Source organism: Homalodisca vitripennis, chromosome 5 (genome assembly GCF_021130785.1).
Source record: "Homalodisca vitripennis isolate AUS2020 chromosome 5, UT_GWSS_2.1, whole genome shotgun sequence".
In the NCBI taxonomy this organism is placed as follows: Eukaryota; Metazoa; Arthropoda; class Insecta; order Hemiptera; family Cicadellidae; genus Homalodisca; species Homalodisca vitripennis.
The window spans coordinates 127161089-127187515 of record NC_060211.1 but is presented as its reverse complement, the minus strand read 5'-3'; the positions used below and the strand labels follow the sequence as shown (position 1 = coordinate 127187515).

General features: G+C 32.7%; 1 protein-coding gene across 2 annotated transcripts in view; it reads right to left on the bottom strand.

The window, feature by feature from the left end:
• The window catches only part of LOC124362850 (acyl-coenzyme A thioesterase 9, mitochondrial-like), a 40488-nt gene that overhangs the window by 6000 nt on the left and 8061 nt on the right, over window positions 1-26427 (bottom strand). Inside the window, exons 1-9 of one of the 2 annotated variants that reach the window (XM_046817707.1) lie at window positions 26041-26381; window positions 21230-21297; window positions 16442-16566; window positions 13950-14070; window positions 10042-10157; window positions 8363-8585; window positions 3284-3486; window positions 1812-1897; window positions 408-495 (exon numbers count right to left, since the gene is read on the bottom strand). In XM_046817707.1, the coding sequence (XP_046673663.1) occupies window positions 408-495; window positions 1812-1897; window positions 3284-3486; window positions 8363-8585; window positions 10042-10157; window positions 13950-14070; window positions 16442-16566; window positions 21230-21297; window positions 26041-26132 (1122 nt within the window). In that variant the 5' untranslated portion in view covers window positions 26133-26381. Of the gene's footprint in view, window positions 1-407; window positions 496-1811; window positions 1898-3283; window positions 3487-8362; window positions 8586-10041; window positions 10158-13949; window positions 14071-16441; window positions 16567-21229; window positions 21298-26040; window positions 26382-26427 lie in introns of those variants that run through there. The other variant, XM_046817708.1, reaches the window with a different exon arrangement.

The window sequence follows — 26427 nt, the reverse complement described above, 5'->3', positions numbered from 1 at the left end:
AATATAATAGCAAGCAACGAATCGTAGGTGATCCAGTTTACCCAAAAACTGTCAAAGTTTGTAGTAACATAACTTGAAATATCCTACACCCCAAGAAGCAAAAATGTTCATGTCCAAAATAAATGATTTTGTCCTGTCCTGGGTGTTATCTCCAAAAAATACAGATTACCGTACTTTCTACTAAATCTTTAATAAGCATTTGTGTGCCGTCAGATGCTAACTGCTGGAGATTGCTGTTCACTGGCGGCTCTATCATACTGAGCCTCAGCCCACACCACCTTGGTTGTGACAATCTATCCCTCATGAGGGTTACATCCCTTTTGCAGTCATCATTTGTATCCTATACTCCTAAAAATCATATATTGAAATAAAACTACAAAGGCATTAGGCAAAATTGGTTACATTACCTGTCCAGTCATTCCCAACAAAGAGCCCACATCTACTGGCTTCTTAAAACTAATGTCACTGATGTGCAGCAGCTTGGGTCTGTGTTTGCTGCGAACAGAAACCAATCCACATAACATTACTAAATTCTATCATATTCTATTGTTTGTTTTATTATACGTTTCAAAGAAAGAGTTTCATTAAATTGGTTAGATTACAAAATCATGTAATTTTATCAGTGAGGCGCAATTAATGATTAATTGATGTAATAAAAGTACAAGATACATAATTGCAAGCCTGGTTGTTTGGAATCTATACTGATGTGAAGTTTAAAAAATATAATTCAGGCCTAAGTGCATCAAACAGTTTATTTATGAATTTTAAGTAAACATGTAAAAACAATGTATTAAAATATACTTGAATGGATAAACATATAATATTTATATAAAGTACCTGTAAGACAACTATAAAACCATTTGGAGTATTTTGCCTGATATACAAAGAGGATTTATATACAATTTATTTGTAGCAAAAAAGGAACATGTAGTAATATATGTAAACATTTTATGATATGTATTTAGCTCATACTGTAACATATTATTTATATAATAAACATGAAAACAATAATAATTGTATTAACAGCAAAATATGGGTTTATCTTAAAACTAACATCTATGTTGATGTAAAATATTTATTTATTGATTAACAGTTCTATTCTTAAGTAGCTGATATTCATGAAATCCTGCATGTGTGCATGTCAGCTGTTTTGTATAATTCTATTCTATGAACACAGGATCATGCATGACGTTTGATATGAAATGTTTTGTTGTATTTCTGTTTTGATTGTATGATTGAAATAAGATAATTTCTTGTACCACAATTAATTATAGATGTTACAAAATATTAGTAGGATTATTCATATATAACTTGCAATCATAATAGTGTAAAACATACAAAGTGCGTCTGGAAGGTAAGTACCGTTTCAGTTGATTACTCTTGAGTTTTCTGTTTATAATTGTCATTTAAAACAATTAGTGATCTAGACAACTCTGTGAGAATTAGGTCTCTTATATATGTAAGGACTGCCAAGAAAGTTGAAACCATCACTAGATTACTGAGATTTATTGTAATGCAATGAGTAATTTAAATGGTGCAAAATTCTGTTAGGTGGTTCAGGGAGACAAAATACAAAGTGGGATGTCTTCTGTTGTAAATCACGACTTGGTAAGGAGAGTGGATGAGAAGCTTAAAGAAAACAGACAATTCACAACAAAAATGCTTTCAGATGAAATTCCTGTTTTTCAAAACAGGAATTGCTTTCCAGACTCACCTTGAATATATAGTATTACAGCTAATATTTGTCATTTTGAAATTAATTTTTACATCTAATATACACATAATGAACAAAACATAATATTCAATGTTACCTGTGGAAGTACCCAACAATCCAAGCCAACTCCAAAGCCTGGCGCATCAAAAATCCTCCAAATACTTTATTGTGCAGATTTCGATCCTAGAGACACATAAATTTTATTAGACAACAAAATTCGGTTTATTGTGTCTACGTTAGATAAATATAAGAATGGAGTTTTCCAAATGTTGTAACTATTCTTGTTTTTGCTTAAAAAAAGATTACTATCAAAGAGTGGAGCAAGCAATACTAACTTATCGTCTGAGTTCTTTAATACATATTTATTCTACATTTTAACTAAAAACTGAGTGACATTTGAGCTGAAGACTGCTGATAAATAAATCAATGTTTAGTTTGTCTGTTTATATACCTTCTTGATTCCCAGTATTGAGTTAATGATGTAATGTGCATAAACTAGTTACTATTAGTGTGTTTTCTGGGTTTGTTAACGGGGGTCTTAGAGAAAAATCAGTAATAAAAATTTAAAGTCTGATGGTGAATAATAACATTTATAGTTAGAGTTAGATTTAGAAAACAGAAATTGCACTGGACAAGTTTAGTGATTTTTCAATCTGTAAAATGGCAGGCACATTAAAATTATAAAACATTAATCTGGATAAAAACAATAGTTTTTTCAACATTTTCAATAAATTTTAGGGCAATAGTTATAAAATAAAAAGATTAAGAGTCACTCCTTATTTTTTTGACAGATTATTGAAACGTTTAATTTAGTTTTGTAATCTTGAAATGCAACTGTGTATAGCTTATTTATATGAAAGAAATAATCTCCTCAGGGGGGTTTTTAGTATCAGCATATAATTGTTTTGTATGTCCTCATCTTAGGCACCTACACTGTTGGAGGCTAGAAGAAACTTTAATTGAAAATCTTGTTTACAATAGAAAAGAGAGCATTTCTCATAATGTACAATATTTTATAAACATATTTTATATTTATATTTCATTATTTTGTATTTATTTATTTTTTTATATTTTATTTCACAATATTTAGTTAATACCACAAGTAATAACACAACATGCACACATACAAGTGATAACACAATCTTTCACGAATTAAGTTATTCTATGAAAAGCTATGTCTCTAAATTATTATCTAAATCTCTGGAAAACATGTCACATACCACTTTCTCCATCTTATTCCCAGGCTCATTCACGGGGCAAAAATTATGTATCTTAACCTAAAGTGAAAAAATTCAAATGGATCAAACTGTTAATCAATTTTAGAGCAATTCACTTTTCTTACAACTTCCGAGTAAATCAATATAGTCTATCTTAATTCTTTGACTCACATGGCTGACGTCATGACTATCATTAAATTGTCCAGCTCACACTGCAATGAGGTCTAGCGCTAGCTGAGTACTGTAGTACCAAATATATTTTACTATCAAATAGAGTTTATGTCACTCCTTCTAACATATTTCTTAAAGAAGATTAGTAGTAGTAAAGGAAGAAGATGATTACGAGTTATACCTCGGGATGAGAGAATATGATGTTGGAGCGCTTAGTGTCAGCCATCCATACAGTGCCTGGGGGCAGCACTCGACGGTTGATGGTGGGGTTGTGCATGTCTACAGAGTTCACAAACAGATTGTGGATAACATGCTGCTCATCTGGCGCAGGAACTTTGTTCAACACAGAACCCGAATCTTCAAAATGACGTCGCTTCTTTCGCACTGAAATACCATTCTCACATTACATGGGTTTGTACTGTCAACTTTATTTTATGAGCTTTAAAAATTAATCCTTTTATCCTTTTGACTCCAACATATTAATTTTTGAGAATTTTTATTATTTGGATAAAAATTCAGTATATAACATTTTCAACGAATATGCCATTTCTAATATTTAATATTTAATGGCATGTATGTTTAAATTATATATTGCTAAATAAGTGACATAATGTGCACAAGCAACCAGTTTTCGTCCTGTGTATGAACACACTTGTTTCCTTACACCATGAGAGTATCTAGTCACAGTGTAGTGTCCAGTCACCATTAGCTTTAATAGTTCTAAATAAAACTGAAATTTCATTTTAATAGAAAAAACAAAAAAAAACCTGTGTGTAACACTGGTGTTTGTGAGCATTAATTCTACATAAAAATAGCTTTATATGAGGTAAAGTAATACATTAATTACTTCATTAAAATTGAAACAACTGATCATATCTCACAGTCCATGTAAAATTCTAAACAGCAAGTATGAGTTAACAGTCCTTACTATTGGAAATTCACTTTAATCAAGGCAGTATGCTTCGGGATTAATTATTTTCTCTTAATGACTAAGCATTAGTGAAGACTGTCACTGAATTTCTATCTGCTTACACAATATCTCAAAAACTACTTAAGACCGACATGAATCTTGTATGAAGCTTCATTTCTATTATATAGACAATATTGAGTTTGATGATTGAGTATATTCCTCTAGGAATTTGCTGAGCATCAATAAAGCCTAACACTCAAGGATAAAATTCTCTTCTATCTGCCTGTCTGTGTAACTGCAGAACATCTCGAGAACAAAATAGGCTTAAGATTTGAAATTTTGCATGAAACTATCAAAACCTGTTACACAGCACATGGTATGGCATACTCGTACCTTGTTTGTAAGGCTTTATATACAAAGAAATAAAGAATATCTCGAAAATTTACAAAAATTAAATATAATGTAACTAATTTAATAAATAAAAAAGTACAATCAGATCAAGTCCCTCTAAGTCCAACCCCTCGTCCTCGTCGTGAGGGACGGGCAACGGCCTCAAAGAGACGGCTAACGGGCTCTGGTGAAGCTATGTCAGGTCTAGCAAGCCGGTAGTGGATAAAACTTGCTTTCAAAAATAAGAACAGCCTCGGAAAAGGATGGAAATTTACGGCAATGACCGGCAATTGTTTAAGGTTAAGATTTGGTACAATAAATGTTGTGACGCTTAGGAACAAGTTAGAAGAGGTAGTAGAGTAGAGATGATGAAGAGAAGAAGAATAAAACATAATGGGAATCAGTGTGAAAACAAAGTGGAAAGGTAGTGGAAGTAGAGAAAGTGGGACAGGGATACAGGATTGGTGGTCTGGAGGAGAAATTGGAAGAAGAAATGGAGTAGCTATAGTCATGGACAAAAAGATGACAAGCAGAGTGATGAAAGTGGATGTGGTAAGTGAAAGAATTATTAAGGTTACGGTCAGAATGGAGGGGAGATAATGGACATAATACAGGTATACGCACCACAAACAGGATGCACGGACGATGAGAAGAGAGAGTTTGAAGAGGATCTGGAAAGACAAGTAAAAGAAGAGAGAACAATAATAATTGGGGATTTTAACGCACAAGTGGGTAAGTTTAGACAAGGATACGAAGAGGTAATGGGATGTTATGGAGTAGGAACAAGGAATTTAGAAGGAGAAAATTTACTGGATTTTTGTTTAAGGAATGATATAGTGATAGGGAACACCTGGAACAAGAAAAGGGATAGCCACAAAATACACAAGATACAATTGGAATGGTGAACAGCCAAGTTTAATAGATTATATATTAGTGAGGAAATGCCTGCAGCCATACATGGCAGATGTAAAAAGTTATACCCAGTGAAAGTATGGGAGGAGATCACAGGCTGGTGGTAGCTGATTTTCAAAGAATGAGGTTTGGAAAGGATACATGCAAAAGACTAACAAGAATTCAAGACATGGAAGTTAAAAGATACGAAAGTTAGAGAGGAGTTTTGTAAAATAACATTAGAGGAACGATACCCAACGGGGAGGTCAAAACAGGAGAGGAGGAATGGACAAATTTCAAGAATGCTATAGTCAAAGCTGCAGAAGAAACATGTGGACGAACTTCAGGTAAAAAGAAGGGATAAAGAGACCCCCTTGGTGGAATGAAAGAATTGCTGAAGCAGTTAAAAACAAAAATAGAGCTTGGCGAGAATGGTTTAAGGATAGGTCAAACGAAAAGAGGGATAAATGGAAGAGACTTGCAAGGGCATCAGCAAAGATGATGAAGGAGGCAAAGGAGAGGACATGAAGGATTTTGAAGAAAAACTGAAATCAAACTTCAAAGGAAATAAGAAGATCTTTTATGGGGTGATAAGGAACAAGACGAAACCTAAAGAAATGTTGACTAAGGTGGTGATGTTTCAGGGGAAATCAAATGGGAGGAGAAAGAGGTTTTGAAGACGTGGAAAGAGTATTTTAAGGAACTACTGGAAGGAACAGAAAATGAAGAGGAAAGAAGAGATATGACAGAGGAGACAGAAGATGAAGAGGATTTTTAGTATGTGCGAATTGGAAAAAAGCGGTTTAAAAGAGATGAAAGAGGGGAAATCTGCGGAATAGACGAGCTGACGGCTGAGATGATAAAGGCGGCGGGCCCATTGGGGAATTCAATGGTTGTACAGAGTGATGAGAGTGAATTTGGAAGGAAAAGAAGATACCAGAAGACTGGAAAATGGGAATAATAGTGCCGATTTTTAAGAAAGGCAATAAGCAAAAATGCGAGAATTACAGGGGCATAACTTTGTTGTGCCATACACAAAAAATTTATGAAAAAATACTGTTGCAGAAAATTAGACCAGTACTGGAAGAAACAGGAAGAGAGGATCAATGTGGTTTTAGGAAAGGTAGGTCAACGGTGGATGCTATTTTTGTGATGAAACAAGTGTTAGAAAAGAGGTGGGAATACGGAAAGATACAATGGTAGCGTTTATAGACCTACAGAAGGCATATGATAAGGTACTGAGAGAAAGGATATGGGAGAGTATGAGAAAGAGAGGATTGCGTGAGGGGAATAGTAGAAAGAATAAAGAACCTGTACGGCATATGTAAAAAAACAGGGTAAGAATTGAAGAAAATATATACAGATACTTTTAAAACAGAGAGAGGAGTAAAGGCAGGGAAGCATATTGTCACCTTTCCTTTTCAAATATTTATAATGGATGAAATTATTCTAGAAGTACAAGGAAACAGAGGAGCAGAAGAACTTAAGACAATAGCATATGCGGATGACATAATGATATGGGAAAATAGGGAAGAAGAGTTAGAACGAGAGTTAAACAAATGGGCAAAAGTGGCGAAGAAATATGGTTTAGAGATGAACATACAAAAATGTAAAGTAATGAAAGTAGAGAGAAGGGATGGAAATAACAAAAGACGTGTTAGTTGAAGGAAAAAAGACTTGAAAAGGTGAAGGAATTCTGTTTATTTAGGAAGTATCATAACAGATAGGGGCACAATAAGAGAAGAGATAGGAAACAGAATATGGAAGAGTGGAAAGTTTTTCAATATGGTGAAGAAGATTGTGTGGAGTTGGAACATTGGGAAAGAATCAAAAGTATTGATGTATAAATCTTATTTCCAACCAATTTTATTATATGGAGCAGAGACGTGGACGTGGACTAAAATGATTTAAGCAGATTGCAAGCTGCAGAAATGAGATTTTTAAGAGGGATAGAGAAGACTACAAGAAGAGATAGAATAAGGAACGAAAATAACCAGAGAAAGATTGAAGGTAGTTTCACTGCAAGAGACAATGGAAGGAAGAAGAATACAGTGGATGGGGCATGTGAAGAGGATGGGAGATAATAGAATGCCTAGAATAGCACTGGAGAAGGAGGAAGGAGGAAGAAGACCGAGAGGAAGACCGAGAGGAAGATGGGAGGACCAAGTGTGGAAAGACATAGAGAGAAGGGGACTACAGAAAATACAGGTGGATGAAGAGGAGACCTGGAAGGATAGACTAAAGTGGAGGAGGCTGTGTATCGACGAACCCGTGAGAACGGAAAACGTTCTGACGATGATGATGATGATGATGAATCAGATCATACGGAATGTTTATTGTGTCATATCAACAATTTATGATATTTGGTCAAAAATAAAACAAATTGAGAGAAAGATCCCTAAACAGGAATAAACTTATCTCGCTCATTTTTATAAATTAAAATCTGGCAAAGAATAATAAGAATCAAGAATCAAGAAATCTTTATTGTCTTTAAGCACTTGACAATGCAATGGACAACGTCACTTTTTATTATATCTAAAAGGCTACCTACTCCTATCACACCTTTAAAACCCCATAATACGTGTAATGATTAGACTGTAAGTCAAAGTAAATTTTATATGAACATGTGAATAACGCCACAATTTTAGTCATTAAAAAGAAAATAAAAGTAAAAAATGGTATTAGCAGCATCTCGTTAAATATATATATAACATATCTAAAACATTATATACACAATAAATTAAATAGTAAATAAAACAATAAATATATAACAATAAAACAATAAAAAGTAACAATAAATAGATAAAAATGCAACAAATTAAAAATTAACAATGAAATAGATTTAACAACAATAAATAAATAACAAGAGATAACTATCAACAAAATCATAACTATTAAAAAATTAACGTACTAATATCACAGGTTAAGTAGTCATTTAAAGAATAAAATGTGTTATCAACAAGCCAATTACTCACAACATTTTTAAATCTATTAATAGACACATGCCATGCTTTTTCAGGAAGTTTATTAAAAAGTTTAATCTTCATATAAATAAAATATCTAACGTACCTTCAGCTTCTGCTAAGATAAGCTTCTCCTCATCATCAGCAGCGACCAGTTTGTTGACTGGTGCACTTCCTGAAATGTTGGCATTTCGGGCAGCCATCAAGAAGATGGCAGATGTGATCTTCTGCCACTGACCATGCTGCTGCTGCTCCAACCACACTGTGGTCTCGATGCTGGAGCGCCCCACACTTGACACTATCCCTGACAACCGGATATCAGCTTGTGCCTGCAACCCATCAATGTTTTATGTATAGTATAGTAGAATCCTGTTTCCTTATCTAGTTCTTCAGACATTTGGATCAAGTTAACTCAGAGTTCTTTTTCCTTTGGTAGTTGGTTCTCCACTCCTAGTAGCATTTCAGCCAGAGTAATGTTAGTTTCGCAGGACTTCATTTTCACTTCCAGTTTTCAATTTTTTCTTTAGCAACTTCTAGTTCTGAACAGTGTTACCATTGCTAATATTTTGCTTTAGTAAAGAGTTTTGTAGAGTCAAATCATATACTTCTTGCTTCAGTTTACTATTTTCTGCAAAAAGTGAATTCCCCACTTCGGCAGCCAGTGTGAGTGACTTTTCCATGTCTTCAACCTCCTGAATATTTTGTATTTTATTTTGAATGTCTTGAATTGTGCTTTAAGACTGATGAGTTGTAGCATTTTCCTTGGTTTCCATCCATTTTGCTTACTTAATTGTAGGCTAATCCATTTTGTAAAGTATTGTAGGCTAAATTAGTCACCTTCAGAGCCAGATTAAATTTCCTATTTCTGTAGTTGTCTACTGGTGGATTTCTATAGATGTGTATATTTTCTAAGTAAAGAGCCTGATTAGATTCTTTAATGTCAGTAGTGGTGTAGTCTCCAAAGAATGTAACCTTGTACTTGAAAGGTTTGTTTTCACTTCCAGCTACGCCCGTTATTCTGGCAGGCTAGTGGTGTGTGCCCTTCAATTTAGTAAATATAAAGTCGTCAGGGTGAAAACTAACTGTTTTGTTGTCTTTGGTTGAAAAAAGCAGTTTTTTATGCATTGTTTCGCTGATTCACTATGTTTCCAACTTTCGACAGTGTAACATTTTTCCAATCCTGTGCTCTAGAGCCTGGTGATAAAGCTGAGCAACGGAATGCAATGTATTCTTCTGCATACTGGTTTGTTCTCAGAAAAAAGTATTTAGTAGGCCTCCTGTGAAAAACAAAGTTTAAAATATGAAACGGGTGGGGTATATATACCAAAGACATTGAGTAAAGACAATGGCTTCCTCAGAATATAAAAATCTTTTTTCTATGTGTTGTCCATATGGTAATGAATAACATAGCTGAGTTTCAAAGCATTTGGACAACATTGACTAGCACAAAAAAAAAAAAATAAGAGACAGCTTTTATAGCGCACAATAGGAAGTGTGCTCAAATATGCATATCTGCAGATTTCAAACAAATCATAATGTGCGCAACTGTGTATGTCAGCAGTAAAAGGGTTAATTGGCCATAGAGAACTTATTTCTTTCTGTACTATATATGATAATATTTCATTTCAAACATATGTTTTAACAAACTATCATTATGAGAATATTTACCTTATAAAATACAATCATTTAATACAATTTTGTACTGTTATAAAGTATACCTTTTAACCGTTGAAGACTAAAAATACAACAATGTAAAAATATAAAAGAATCACATGTCAAACTTACCTTTGGAACAAAATCAGTGAATGATATTTGGTCCACAAGAACTGTGACGATGACGTAAGGAGTTGGAACATCTGGAGGTTGTTTTGGATTCTTGATGTAGTTCATCGCGACCCATGCTACAACATAACATTTTTACACAGTAATATTATTAATAATATATTAGAAACAAAAAATATATTGGAAATCGCTCTAACTCAAGTGCAGATATTTCCCATGTGACGTTCTCAGGTTACCTAAGAAAATGTTCAAATCATAATAGTTACCTAGATTTGATTTTGTTTTTTATAAGTAATTATGATTATCCAAGACCCAACATAAGTGTACAAGGATGAATAATGTTAGTGAGTCAGTCACCATTCCAGTTGTTGAGCCGAGCCACTCCAGTGCTGTGTTGTGTCATGATCTGCTGTTCTCAGATATTTAGCACTTTCACTGGCTTGCTTGAGTGGTATATTTATAATTACATCATGAGTTCTAAACGAAAAAGAAATGTGCCACTAGAGACTAAGTTACATGCAATTAGATTTTCTGATAAAGGAGAAATGGTTAAATAATGGCGGCAGATGTGGGTGTGAAAAAAACAGAAAAAATCTGTTGTATTTGTGGCTTATAGAGCTACAAAGCAAAGGAAGTCTAACTTGTGGACCTATGTTACAAGAAAAAGCCATAGAATTATACGAAAAATTAAAAAATGGAAGTGAAGACTACAGAAGGCAGAGGTGGTGACTTCATTGTTGGAAAACAAGGTACGGTATAGAGAACTGAATATTTCAGGTAAAAAGTTGTAATTGAATCATGGCACTGTTACAATCTTTAAACAAAATTTTAAAGCTCTTATTGAGAAATAAAATTTTCCATTGCAACAGAGATCTAACTGTGACAAAACAGAATTGAAATTACAAATTTTTCCTACAAAAACACTTACTTCTAAACAAGACACCTCATTTCCATGTTTTATAGACAGTCACATAAATGGCTCGTTCAAATGAATATTATATTAAAGTTAAAGTTATTGCTGATGAAAAGGTTTTTTTTTTTTTTTTTTACTTTAATCCAAACATAGAAAACTTACTAAAAGAAAACAACCGGCCTCGAAAAGCGCTTCTAGTTAAGAAAAACTTCCTGCTCATCCCAATATTGAAGTTATGGTTTCTATGAGATAAAAACAATATTTTTACCCCAAACATAACTCCCCTCTCCAAACAATGGACCAAGGTGTATTGAAAACCTGAAGAGGAATTACAAACGCAAACTGTTGTTAACCCTCATCAGTGACATCAATGAAGAAAAAGATATTTTCTTAGCATTGGCAACACTGCAGTTGGGTGAATCAGAATGCCTTTTTTGCCACAAAACTGTCAAAAAACTATATGGTGCAAATTTGCTATCAAACAATACATTTTACATCAAACTGTCAGATTTTTCTCAAGCCAAAAAACTTTTTACAAATTTTTGGCCATCTGCTAAGCCTTAAATATTGGAAGCACAGTTTGACAATTCTGCTGTTGTACAAAAACAGTAATGGTGTGTGTAACTTACAGGCGTAGATTCACACCACATATGCACTAAATGCCGACCAAAAGCGCTGTAGCGGCGAAATTCCAAAGCAGTGCTTCTTCGAAAACCCACCTCTTACTTTTATTAGCAACCAAAACCCATATTATGCGAGGTGTTCATTGTCTGTGATCACTTGTATAATTTTAGCTTAGGTAATAGCGCTTATACTGTGGTTGAAAAAGCAGGATCTATTTTTATTGAGCAAGAAATATAAATAGGAATTTAGAAGTTATAGAAATATAAAAAATGTTAAAAACATACAGCTTATGTATTCTCTGTGAATACCACCATATTTTAAACTTTAAAAATGAAACGACCAATAATTAAATAAAATGTATGTTAAAACTAAAACAAAGTAGGAGTACAGTTATGAATATTCCGTGTAATTATATACTAAAAACACAATCAGATTTTTCAAAATGAATTTGAAATTCATTGGGAGGATTAAATTACGTAACTTTTAGAATACCTAAAATAGATCCAGACAGATTCGAAACAAATCCATTGTAAAAGCGTTTGATAAATATTGCATAAAATATTTTGATGATATTCTTTAGGTGTGGTTCCTTTGAAAGCCCTGTTTGCAAGAACATGGTATCAGTGTACTATCATGGCCAGTATCAACGAATTATAATAATGGAACGCGCTCTGGGCCGGAGAAACCGAGCCGAAATCCTGGGCTGCGTTCCGAGTCTGCAGGCGCTGGAAATGGGCAAGAACTAACTCCGCCCATATGGCAGGCATTATAGTAATGATCTAATATCACTTTAAAACGCCTTGTAGACTTAATACAATTGTTAGATTACTACAATTTATTTATTATTTACAAATGTTAGTAGCTGCTTTTTTACCGTGGATTTTTATTTTCTGTTAAAAAAACTGATTTTTGTGCAATATCAAAATAACTGAGATTTTGACTTTTATTTTTTCTTACAAAGTCGGAAACAAATATTACAGGCATTAAAATATTACCCAGATGAAAAAAAAAAACAACTTTTTATTGACAGTATTTTATTTCAAAATAAACTACAAAAAATTTACAAACATGACACACTTAATCTACGTGTTAGAAAATAAAATTATTTTGACCAATATTTTTGCCTTATTTCTAAGTTGGTTTCTTTTTTAATGTCAAAAGTTTTTGTTTTTTCGATGTGATGAGATATTATTTAAAAAAAAATAGTTTAGTCCACAGTTTTAATTCAAAGTAACTCGTGGCTTCCTGTCAATTTAGAAGTGGTCGCATTTGTTTGAGATAACTAGAGTAAATAATAATATTTTACAATTTTCAATACCGTACATCATCACTTGATCTACTTAATTTACCCTTAGATTTAAAATCAATAAAAAGTTAATGTGTTCTAAGATCAGCATCATTGGCATGGAGTACAGAACTTGGTGAGTTCTTGCCCACTTTAAGCGCCTGCAAATCCATGGATACACCAGTAACGCACAGCTGTGTGCGACCGGAAAACACAACATGCTGCTTATGGGCAGTGCGCGTTCCAGTAGTATAGTTCGTTGGCCAGTATTTACCATCAACAATAGAGGTCACTTGACAAACTAAGACATGTGTTGTGTCAGCTGAAGACATTTACTCCTATAAGCTGGTTTCATAAGATTGGTTCCATGATTGTTTTGAGCAAAAATTATATGGAAGCACTGAGTTCACCAAGTAATTGAAATCCTGACATGGCTACTATCCCCAGATATTTATGTAATCTACCACAGTAATCTCTGCAAAAATATGTTTAATTTAAGAAGCTTTTCATATTTCATTTTCTAATACATCATAGCTTTTATATCTCATATTCATTAATCGTTTGGTAAATTTGTTATATGTTTGGTTACTCTTTATTTATTTTAAATAACCTCAAGCTGTTATTCAGAATTGTTATATTTTCAAACAATTCTATGACAACATCTATGAGATTTAGCTTTATTCTACATAAATTTCATTTTATTAATTTTTCTGTTAGTGTAAATCATTGCATGAAAATGTGGTAAGATAAAACCTTTTAAGTGTAGTCTTGACATCATAGCCCAATAATGTTGTTCATCTTGAGGCATTGTTTATCTTCATTATAAGACAAAAACAGTACTTTAAATGTTATAATACACATAATTTGATATTTAAAAAGTTACTTGGCATTAAAATTATTTCAGAAATTTAACATTTCTCTCCAACAAAGAATTTCTCATTCAAAAAATCTGTGTTACTTTCAATTTTGTGAGTGGATAATTTGAAACCAAAAGCACCATGTCTAGAACTACTGAAAGCATTATTGGAATTAGCAGAATGTAAGAAACAACCACAAGGAGGGGAGGAAGGCCAAGCTCATGCATTGTACCTGCAAATATATCCATATCCTCCATGAGCCGGCCAGCCCTCACGTGGCCTAACACACTCACATACTTCTCTTGTAGTCTCACATTAGTGCTCAGAGGTATTATTGCACTTTGAAACGTCTCCTACACACACAGGTTCCATTACCCACACTGCACATTCACTTATCAATACATAGCCTACTTAAATTGAACTTGATAACCCAGCTGTTCTGATCTTTTATTTATAAAGCCAAGATTAGGGACAGTTGAAAAACTTCCTATCCCTATCCCATACCATTGAGCAGAAGCATAAAATGTTTTGGGGTCACACAGCAATTACAACAAAAGCTTTTTACTTAATAAAAAAAAATAATAATTCCAATATGACAAAACTGTAATGTACCAAAACATGTTCAGAATTACAAGAAATTTTTACTTGCCATAGAAGTCTTCATACCTAAACAGTGGTAAAAAAGGTTGTTGAATGGTTCTTTGAAAACACGAACTGTATATTTTATAATTTTATAAGATTCCCTATTAAAAAACTTTTTTTTTGTACTGCGTAATTGGATTTACAGTATAAAACAAATCAAATATAACAGTAAAATATCTTGTAAAAATTAATAACCATTGAAAAAATTAATGTTAAATATGTAGGACAGATTGTTTTGTATTGTAACAATAGATAGATGTTTAAAGTTTGTTATATGGGGTTACTACAAGTTTATTAAAAGCATTACTACCTATATATATATATATATATATATATATATATATATATATATATATATATATATATAGGTAGTATATAAATATATATATATATAGGTAGTATATATATATATATATATATATATATATATATATATATATATATACATTGAATCGCAAAAAGTACTTGCTCCGCCGGGACAAGTATCAAGTATATATATATATGATATGTTTTCCATACATTTTCAGGGAGTTCTCTGGAAGTATTTGTATTTTTTAACCTGTTCCTTGTCACACTATGATTATATCATTTATGATCCAAATACTATCATTGTATTATGAAACATAAATACTGTAAATCGATAATCAAAAATATTTCATTAATAACTCAACATATAAAACATGGAAAATATTTCTCCAAATAATTAGACTAAATGGAAAATGTTTCACCAAATACTTAAGATCTATCATTAATAAAATAATATTATTAATGACCATAGTCCATTTAAACATAAAACAGATATAAATTATATTTATCAAGAAACTCAGGTGTTTCATAAAACAGACTGTTAACCAAGCAAGTATAAAATTTACCCTTGAATTTGATGTAAATTAAAAGGCCAGCAGTTACTAAAACCTTATTGGAATTGTTACATAATTCATCTGGTATGAGTTTCCTATTTCTATGTGCAGCTAAATCTATAACAATAAAGTAGACAAACTGTGGTAGAAATAGTAAAAGATTTAAAGAACACTTATAGAAAACAAATATAATGTATCTACAATAAAATCATATTTTGTAGAACATTTATTAGAAACTAACCAAGACTACACAATATTGATGAGAACATGTAAACTCGATAAATTAAGAGAAAAGGAGAAAAGCTGAATACAAGTTTATTTTAACTATAACACGATCCAAAAAACATTTTTCATGTAAATTTAAAAAACAATTTAGTTGAAAAATTGACTAAAATATTAAATAGAAAACACTTTGTAAAATTATAAAGGAGGAACTAAAATATAAATTAACTAATATTATTGAAATTTTTCTTATTTATTTATTTAATTTGTTAGAGATTATTAATTTGTACACTATTATCATAATGGCATGTTGCCGAAACAGAATTTCTGTACATTATATTTAAATAAATGTTTAAATCAAGAGGTTGGGATAGTTTACCTTTATATACTATATCTATTGTAACTATTTATATACATTGAAATGATATATGCATTCCTAATGAATTTATGCAAGTTAAATTTAAAACAAACAAGGTAAGTGTAAGTTTAAAAATTTATGGTTGTTAATAAATTTTCAATTTTTAAATAAAGGATAATATAATTCCTAAGTCCACTCCAACAACATGTCATACATTTTACGAACAACTTCCTTTAGAATTATTCAAATTTCATTTACAAATGACGAGAGATCCTTTGGGAAGTAATCCATAAAAAGTGTGTGACTGGAAAATGTTAAAAAATGTTACACTAAGTTACCTTCATTCAATTACATTCAATTGTAAATGATATAATTCCTCTCAACTTCATGATGTAGAAAACTCTGGATATTGTACATTTTTATAAACATCAATGAGATGTATAGACCAATTTAATTTAGACTTAATGTGATTTGAAGAGTTCCTGTCCTCTTGTGCATAGTTAATTTATGTTCATGAGTAGGGAAATATATTTTTATTACCTTTATAGAGTATAATACAATAAATTAACATTTGTGAAAAATAATTAATAATAAAAATGATAAAAAATGTTCTTAAAATTGAGATGTGATAAGATGGTATACCTTAATAGTTCTTGTAGGCAACTCATCTTGAGAAGCTGGCAAGTATTGAAGTAGATGAGCACGGCTTTGTTTCAATGTACGGAAACCAGCTTGTAACCCCATTAAATCCATGAACTTCTTTCTTACTGAAACAAAAACCACTCACATGACACAAGTTAATCTAATTTATATTTTTACCTCGCATATCATTTTGAAAATATTTTTTCATTCACAAAATAAGAACTTGATGAAATATAAATAAACATATTGGTGACAATAGGGAAATAGCCTATATCATTCAATGAAAGGACGCAACATTGGGTAAAGAACCTGAGATTGAATATCCTAGGCCGAACTTTGTATTTTGTTTTCTGTCCTATACTGGAAAAATGATTTTAGGATACCAATATGTATAGGTTTTTTTAATATAATCATATCACAGAAAATTATCTCATCTCAAATTGACCACTTGATGATGACTTGGCTTCCTTTTTGTCTCTCTCACAACTGAGCACAAACAATCAATACTACACTAGTGGAGGAAAGAGCACAGGCAAAATTCGATTTATCTTAAGTTTTGTCTTTTAAAAACCAGAGGAATAACTACATGGTACAATGTGACAATTGAGTGAAGCTCCATTTCACCTTCCGGTTAGTGCAGTATTTGAAATCCGACACTGGTGTAGATTGATTCCTGGAATCTGGAGTCAACGTCATTCTGAAGAGATCCATAAAAAGCCGGCTACAAAGTAGTGAAAAACCAACTTTTTGAATTGTTTCAACATCAGAGGCACCTAGGCTACAAAAGATAGTCTGGTTATCCAGCAGCTAACCAGTGCAGTCTATATGAAGAGGTATATCATTGTCTCATCTGTGCACCTGATATATGGGAAATATAAGGTTTTTCCTAAGCCACCAAACTTTAGTTTTCGCAATTTGGGATTTTACAAAACATCAAACTTCATTTATTCTATAAATATTGATTTGCTTACTGGCTTTTAATACAATAATTCTGAAAGCCAAGAATACTTTCTTCCCAATAACAACACTCACAATCGTGCAAAATGTAAACTCTAAATAGAGAATTCTGACAAACATAGTAACTTTTACATTTTTGGAAATTATGTGAAAATGTTAAAATCGGAAATGTAAATGTCTAAGTTTATAATGTAACTATAGAATATTTTATGTTATAATATGAAACTTTAGATATGTATTTTTTAATTAACATAAGTTTCAACCCAAACAAAACAAAAATAGAGTTATTATGAGAGTTATTATTACATCAAAGTTAATGCATTGAAAATAGTTTAGTCCTTATGAAATTTAGTTAATGAGTCAAAAATCCTGTTGCAGGGTTAATGAAAATGCTACAAAATACGCATTTTAGGCCTGGACTTTCTCACAATACTATTTTGCTTACCACTAATAACAAAAGTCATATCAGACAATTTGTGAAAACTTTGTTAGAGACTACAGAAATAAATTACTTCAATCAAACATTATTAGGATACCTATAGATTTTCAACAAAATTAACACTTTGGATGCCAAACACTTAGGTTACTGCCCAAACCGTCTTCGCCAGTGCCTGAGAGGCCAGTACTACCCAAAATCGCCTATGCCTATTTGTATGCTTTTACAATGCTTTATATCTTGCTCTGTAATGCCCTTATTTTTATGTAAATTGATGATTTCTTTTTTGTAGCTTTTTAGATTGGCTGTCGATTAGCGTAATTAAAAGTGCAACACATATATAACTGACTTTGTAATTATGTGGTAATTTACAACGAATAAATTTGCATAAAATTTTATTTTTTATTAAAAAATCTGTCCAAACAAATGTTCATTCACCACAAATATTTTCAATTGATAAAGTGGTTACATCTTATATTTATTACAAAATTAAAGAACATTTTATTGAACGAAAAGATTGACAGGAAATTCTTATATGCATTAAAAATTATACAAAATGCATTATTTTCAATATCAGATAACTTTAAGAATACTTAAATAGTTTGCTAATAATTGTAATTTTCCACTACCATACTTACTTCCAAACAAAACCTAATCAGTCAAACATATATTAAAAGCTTGTATATAAATTTTGTGTCAAGTCATTGCATACTGAGCCACGTCTCCATCGCTGGGAACAGGTGGTAGTCACTCGGGCCAAATCCAGGATGTAAGGTGGATGGATTAGTATCGTACATTACAAGTTTTTGAGTGTTTGGCAATACCTCTCTGAGTTGACAGTTTGGCTACATTCAAGAAAATCAATGAGAATCACTCCCTGAGTGTTCCAAAACGCAGTTGCCATGTTTTTTTGCTGACAGTGTTTGCAGACACTTCCTGGGTTTCTTGGGTGAATGTGTTTGTCCCCATTCCATTGATTGCTGTTTTGTTCTACAGTTGACTTGATTTACCCAAGTCTCATCGCCAGTTACGATACGATCAATGATTTGGTTTCCACATTGTCATAGTCTTCTAAAAATATTTTGCTGCAGCAAGTCTCTGTCTTTTTGTGGTGTTCAGCTGGGTTTCTTGGAGCACACATTACACAAAATTTGTGGTATCAAAGTTTACCAATCACAATAAAGAATTAAACTCCATGAAATTTGGGGGAAATGTTCTAAGAATTCTGTAATCGTGAAATGACGATGTTCACAGATTGTTTCGTTAATTTTCACCACCAATTCATCACTTACAAGACTAGGCCTACCACTGCAATGCTAATAGTGAACACAGGTTCATCCATTTTTAAAATCAATGCACCACTGCGTCACTCCATCCACTCGGCTTTCACTCATTATTCTTTGACCATACACATTACAAATCTGATGATAAATTTCAATTGGTTTGTAATTTTTCACACAAAAAATCTTATCACTGATCGCACACACTTCATAACGGAATTGTAATTGCAGCGCTTATTTCAACACTCCACTGTATACAAACTATGATAGGTATGATGCATCTACCATGGCTGGTTGCCTATAGTATAGGAACAGTCTGACGCTAAGATGGAAGAGTTAGTCCTGCCCATTGTTGCATCAAATCAAAACGTTGTGTTACTTTATGGACAGCACCCGAATTTATTTTAAAAGTACTTTATGTTATATATAAAGCTACTTAATATAAAAAAGAATGCATTTAAATAAAAATCTCAAAATGATTTATAATGAGTAACACACTTGCAGAATAAATAATCCTTACTAATATAACAACAGGTCCATGTCTGTAACATAGTATATCAGTCTTGAATAATAACAGCAATTTGTTTTTCCCGTAGGTAACGACCATTGTTGAGGTCTTGAGTCTAGTTTAAGTTACAACACATGAGCAAAGTAGCGCAAGCACGGCAGTTGTACACATCGATAGTACAATCGAGCTTGCAACTGCAACTAACAATACTAGACAACGGTTTGAGACCCAATACTGTCGTCTAAGCACAACTGTTCTGCAGTACTTTACCCATCCCTAACAACAACAACAAGATTTGCAACATGAAGAACATGAAGATTTGCACCGCTGAAGATGCTGTACTCCTTCAGAACGATCTCACACAAGTAGATGTATGGTCTCAAGCTAACTCAATGACTCTTAACCTTGACAAGTCCAGCTGCATCACTTTCAACCGCAATAAGTCTCCAATCTTCCACACCTACTCAATCAGAGGTCATGCACTTCATAGAAGCTTATCTGTCAAGGATCTTGGTATGACTTTATCATCTAATCTATCTTGGGAACTTCACATCAGGAATATATGCAATAAGGCTACTCGCAACTTGGGCTTGATACTGAGACTCACCAAGCCCTTTAACGACATTCACTCATTGAAGATTTTGTACTATGCCCATGTCAGACCCCATCTTGAGTACTGCAGCGTCGTTTGGTCACCGCATCAGCACTACCTTGTGGATGATATTGAGAAGATACAGAGACGTTTCTTGCGACTTGTTGGGGTTCGTCTTGGTTATAGATACACAGAGCCATACAAGATATTGCTACTTTCCTGAACATACCATCACTCAGTTCTAGACGCTGTATTCAGGATGTGATGTTTCTCTACCGTTTGATCAACGCTGAGTTGGACTGCCCTGACCTTTTAGAAAAAATCAACTTCAAGGCATCATTTGGAACCAGAGCCATGAATTCTTTCACCAAGGCCGCAGCTTCCTCCTCTTATACAGCAAATGGCCCAATGCTGAGGATTCAGCGGCTAGGGAACAACATTCCATCCACCCTCGACATCTTTATCGCATCCAAATCTGCAATCAAAAGCCGGCTTTCATCACTGTAGCTGTTATTATTATTGGCTCATCTCTACACCTACCCTGCCTGTGTTGTGTCTCAGTCTTTTATTTTATTATCACAGTTAACTTGTTTGTCAAAACTGTTACCTACGTCATAGTTCATTTCTTGTTTTGCATCGTTCTTGTTAAGCATCTTTCTTTGTTATTGTTATATATTTATTTATTTATTGTTATACATTACTTGTTATCTATTTATACTTTCTTGTTATGCATCTTACAATTCATATCTATTTGTTTCATTATGTATCTATTGTTTTGTTTACTGGTTGCATATTCTATTGTTTTTGTTTTTGTCTACTAATTAGTTTCTTTGGTCAATTGTTATGCATGTAGATAAAATTAAAACTTACTTGTTGAAATGGTTATGCCATTAAAATAATAAAAATAAAAAAAATAAAATAAAATAAAAAAAACATTACTTGAAACACAGAAGACTCATGTGTCAGATAAATGCTCTTGGATGATATAAAGAATAGGTTACTAATAGATATTTACCTTCTGCAATTGTTAACAACTCTCCATTCTGGATCAGCTCAAGTCCCTGCAGAGTCTGATTGCATCTTCTGAAACAAAACATAAATATTAAACAAGTTAATCCCGTCTTTGTCATTTTACATAACTGTAAGGCTGAGACCTACTAAGCTGTACAGCATTTTGTCACTTATAACACTGTCACTACTTGTGACTTCACAGTTCAGCAAACCAAAAAGACTAGTTCACATCTCTGGTAATTAGCTATTGCAATGTAAACGCACTGTACAAAATATTTGCTACTACCAATATATTATTCTCGTAAATACTATACAGATGTCTTACGAAATAAGTTTTTACATTAAAATTGCATACTAGAGCAGATTTTTTATTCATTTATGTAAAATGTTTTCTTCCCTCCAGTCACATAAATATATTATTATTTAAATTACTTAGAATACTGTGCTAAGAATATATATTTGGTGTTTTAACTCCGTTCTTTAATCATATAAAAATTACTAATGTACAGCCTGCAAGTTACACTCATATAATCCTAATAATAAATAGCGTTTCAATGTATAAATAAGAACATTTGGATGGATGGATTTTTTTTTTAACATAATGTACCATTTATTCTCTTGTAGACTATTGCATTTCAGATCCTTACAAAGTAAACTTCTTGTAAACCACTTTTCCCTTAGCTACTCCATGTTTTGTAAGTTGAAACCTTAAAATTATAAATTCTAATGTTAATTTTAAATAAATGAAAGCTTCACACTGCACAATGAGAAACTATAGGATTTAAAGAGTATTGAACAAAAGACCACATGATGAGAAGTGAAAGCTCTAACATGCGATCAAATAAAAAAAAAGTTTATGAGAATGTTGAGTTTAGCTCCAATTCAACTTCCTCTGCATCTTCAATCTGACACTGTCATATACTTGACTGGAATCTGGATTCATGTTCGTCTGAAGAGATCTAAAAAAAAAAAACTGGTGACAAAGAAACTAAAAATGAACTCTTTACATTTTTTCGACATCAGACACAACTAGACTACAAAATATAGTGTAATCTGGTGAAGAGGTATTCTAATCATATCATCAGGTGCACAACTGAGTACATTATGATGTTTTAGACATGCCTGTAAGCACGGTGGAACAATTGAGTTTTCTACACATAAGACAAACATGACTCCAGATTCCAGGAGTCAAATCTGTGACAGCGCCCTTAATACGCTGTACTAAGACGAAGGTGAACTAGAGTTAAACTCAACATTCGCATTAAATCAATCCTTCCCACCATATTTGTGTAGTCAGCGTAACTACCAGACATACTTTCACCTTAGTTATTAGGATCAATCCCCCTCATATTGCTCTCACAATGTCACAATGTAAACTACTTTGTAATGTATACTGTTTGTGTAGTCAGTGTAACTACCAGACATACTTCCACTTTAGTTATTAGGATCAATCCCCCTCATATTGCTCTCACAATGTAAGCTACTTTGTAATGTACTGTTTGTGTAGACCAGTGTTCTAGTAGCCACTATAAGCACTGATCGTACAACCATACTGAAAAAACACATGTATGATAAGGCTGTTACGCTTCCTGACAAATATATACACCAATTAGTTTGTCATATTGGCACTGACATGTCAGATGCCTGCTGCCATTGAGGGAGTGGTCAACCAAACACATGCAATGTGAGTGCTATTTGTGCACACATGCAGCAGAGAGATAGAGCTATCTAACAGACGGTCACTGCATTAGAATATTAAGTGTGAAATATCCCTATGCATTTTTCCTTGTTTTAACCAATTTCAAACTAGTTGTAGAGAAGTTTTAAAGCAAAACTATCCATAAAACAAAGTTTTTATGTTTATTTTGTAATTTCGGATTTAAAGGGGCCACCCATTTACACCACCCAGTGGGTGTTTTGGCTAAATTTATTTACTGTGGCTGGTGGAATACACTGACTCAAGATCAAGGTCATTGGCCTGTACTGAGGCAGAGCACTTATACACAACCTGTCTATGTGGCTCTTTATTAGGCTACTCGCTTTTACCATATGTTCTATCTTGTGATATTTGTAGCTCTTGCAAACATGTGGGATCAGACCCTCTACAATTTTTATATTTTACTATCAGCAGAGTCGCATGCTCATGCCCAAAGACATTTCTTATAGCCTCTTCAACTACTAGTTCATTTAACTAGATTTTACTTTTGGGATTTCCAAAACTTATTACAGCTACAGCGTTCCCAGAATGGGGGGCCTTTATTTAATCACAAAGTACTTACCAATTTCCAGTTTTTTCATGTTAATTCAATATTTGCTATCTAATAAAATAATTTAAAATCAATATTACAAATTTATTCCTTTCTCCGATGCCAGTTAGTGTGGTATGGTGTCAATCATGAAATATTGGTGAAACAATTTTCATATTGAAAAACCTGTTTAGCAGTGTGGATGTCTTAAGTGATCTACTTTTTATCAGGACCTTTCAAATCTTTATATTTAAAAATTTTGAGAGGCTCTTTCAAAATCCAATTTTGGGGAAATTTGAGGTAAAGTTGGAACAGTGTCTAAAAAGTTCACGGATATAGTACGATAAGTGGACCCGGTTTTCTACATCAAAATTGGCAAACAATATTACTTAATCATAATCATCGATACAATCAATCGAAACTGATTAATTATTTTGAACAATTAACTTAAATAATCTATATCAGCAGCTGTAAATACTATAAAATAATACAAGTTTAAAAGGTAATATTTAAATTTTATATAAGTAACATTTGATTATTAAAATGGCAGTCAATTTTAGAAAACTACACGACATTGCTTTGAAAGATGATAAGACATGATATACGTGGCTTCAACATGTTGGACTCGTAACGAAAAATCCATTATGTGAAATTTGTGGGAAAGAAGAACTGTAACTGTGAGAGGAGCAAATATGGTCATCTTCAGTTTTCCTAATTTTGCTTATAATAATTTTTTTCATCACTGTAAATATTAAATTCATATTTTAATTTAAAACATATGATTGTTATTGAGGACTTTAGATACTTTTATATCGATTGATAGTCTAGGATTTGAGATGCGAATATTAGGTATTGATGATTACATTCTTCGATATAAAAAACTGGGTCCGCTTTTCGTACCCTACCCAATTAAGGGTAGGATCCAATAAGCGGACCCGGTTTTTTATATCGAAGAATATAATCATCGATACCTAATGTTCGCATATCGAATCATAGACTATCAATCGATATAAAAGTAATAACAATCATATGTTTTAAATTAAAATGTGAATTTAATGATGTAACAAATAATAAATGAACATAACCAAAATCAGGGAAACTCATAACGGTACTTTGGGATTATACCGACCACACCCAGACATGAATCGTTATTTCACATTTCGTTTCTACTGATTACTAGATTAGCGTAGAACAATATTTCGTCAATATAAAACAGGAATTGTCTTATCGCAAACACCTCCCCATCCTCAGACAGAGGTCAAAGTCGAGCGTCTAGTAGATAACGTGATTGCAGAGTCTCGCCGCCCGTTCAGCTGGTGCATCGCTTTGTTGTACTTCCGTGTTTTACCTCTACATTTCTCCAAACACAAAAATTCAACAAAAACAAACATTTACCAAACTAAACTTTTTATTAAAAAAACACTCAAAACTTGTTTTTATTCTTGATCACATTCCGCCACCCAAAATGCGAGTGCCTCCGGCCATCAGCGCGGGCTTCGGCAGCACCTTCGGTGCTGCCCCGCGCTGATGTCGACGAAAGAAAAACATCCCTCGAGATAGTACCTATCAGTAAAATATCAAATTCTAGAGGGGCTAATCAGAAATATAAATTGAATTGTAATGGAAAGGCAATGATGTACCGTGCAAATCACGTGATGCCGCGCGGCCTGCCGTAATCAGGATTCTCGAGAAAGATAAGATAACAGCGACAACAATACCGATCACAATACCTGGAAATGCTTGTAAGTTTGTAATTTTGTAATTGAAGAGTTGTTTTTTTTTTTCGTTCTATCATGTTTGTTTCTATAAATTTCTATTTTTGTGTTCTTCATACTGGTGTGGTCGGTATAATCCCAAAGTACCCTCATAACTTTAACTAAATGAAACAGAACGAAAACGTTTTTACTACAGTTGTGTCCACCATTACCTTCTATTTTGCATCTGAAGACGACCATGTTAGCTCCTCTGACAGTTACATTTGTTACCTTTCCACAAATATCACATAAAGGATTCTTAGGTCCTAACCCAACATTTTGAAGCCATAAAAACATGTTTTATCGTCTTTTAAAGCAATTTCGTGAAGCTTGCTAAGATTGACAGCCATTTTTAATACACAATGTTACTTATGTGAAATTTAAAATATTACCTTAATTGTATTATTTGAAAGTGTTTACTGCTGTTCATATAGATTATTTGAGTTAATTGTTAAAAATAATTAATCAGTATCGATTGATTATATCAATGGTTATGATTAAGTAATATCGTTTGCCAATTTCGATATAAAAAACCGGGTCCGCTTATTGGACCCTACCCCCAATTAATTTTATATAACTATAATTAGAATGTTTTTGTATTCAATACTTAAGTATTTCTAACCAATAATGTGGTATTTTCATCACTGTAAAGAAATTAAAAAAATATATTTCTCTTAAGATAGGCTAACACTTGTAAAAATACCCTGACACTTTTTGTTAAAATTCCAAAAAAAAGTCTTCCATTGTACTTGCTTTTATGGGATGATAAAGGAATTCTATGTGAGTATTATAAGTGATTAAATCTTAAAACTTACATGCTGCTAACATTGAATACTGCTGGTTTTGGGAAACAGATTTTCAAATGTGCAGAGAGACACTGAGCTCTCATAACCTTATAAATAATCATTACTTCTTTTGGTTGAAAATGACTATCAAATAGCTAATGTTCGTCGTAGGCTACGAATAATAACAACTCAGAAATAACTATCTAACACTTAAATTGTTTCTTTCACAAGGCTACAAACATTGACTATATACTACAAACAAAATGACATTCAGACGATTCAGGCAGATGCCTTCATTCCATTTTTTATATTGGTTTACTTTTGATTATGAATCGCAACCCGACCTAGCTCAGCTGGTATATATATTACATTAGTTAGTATAGGGCAGTAGTCAAGCATCAGCTGGCTAAAAAAGAC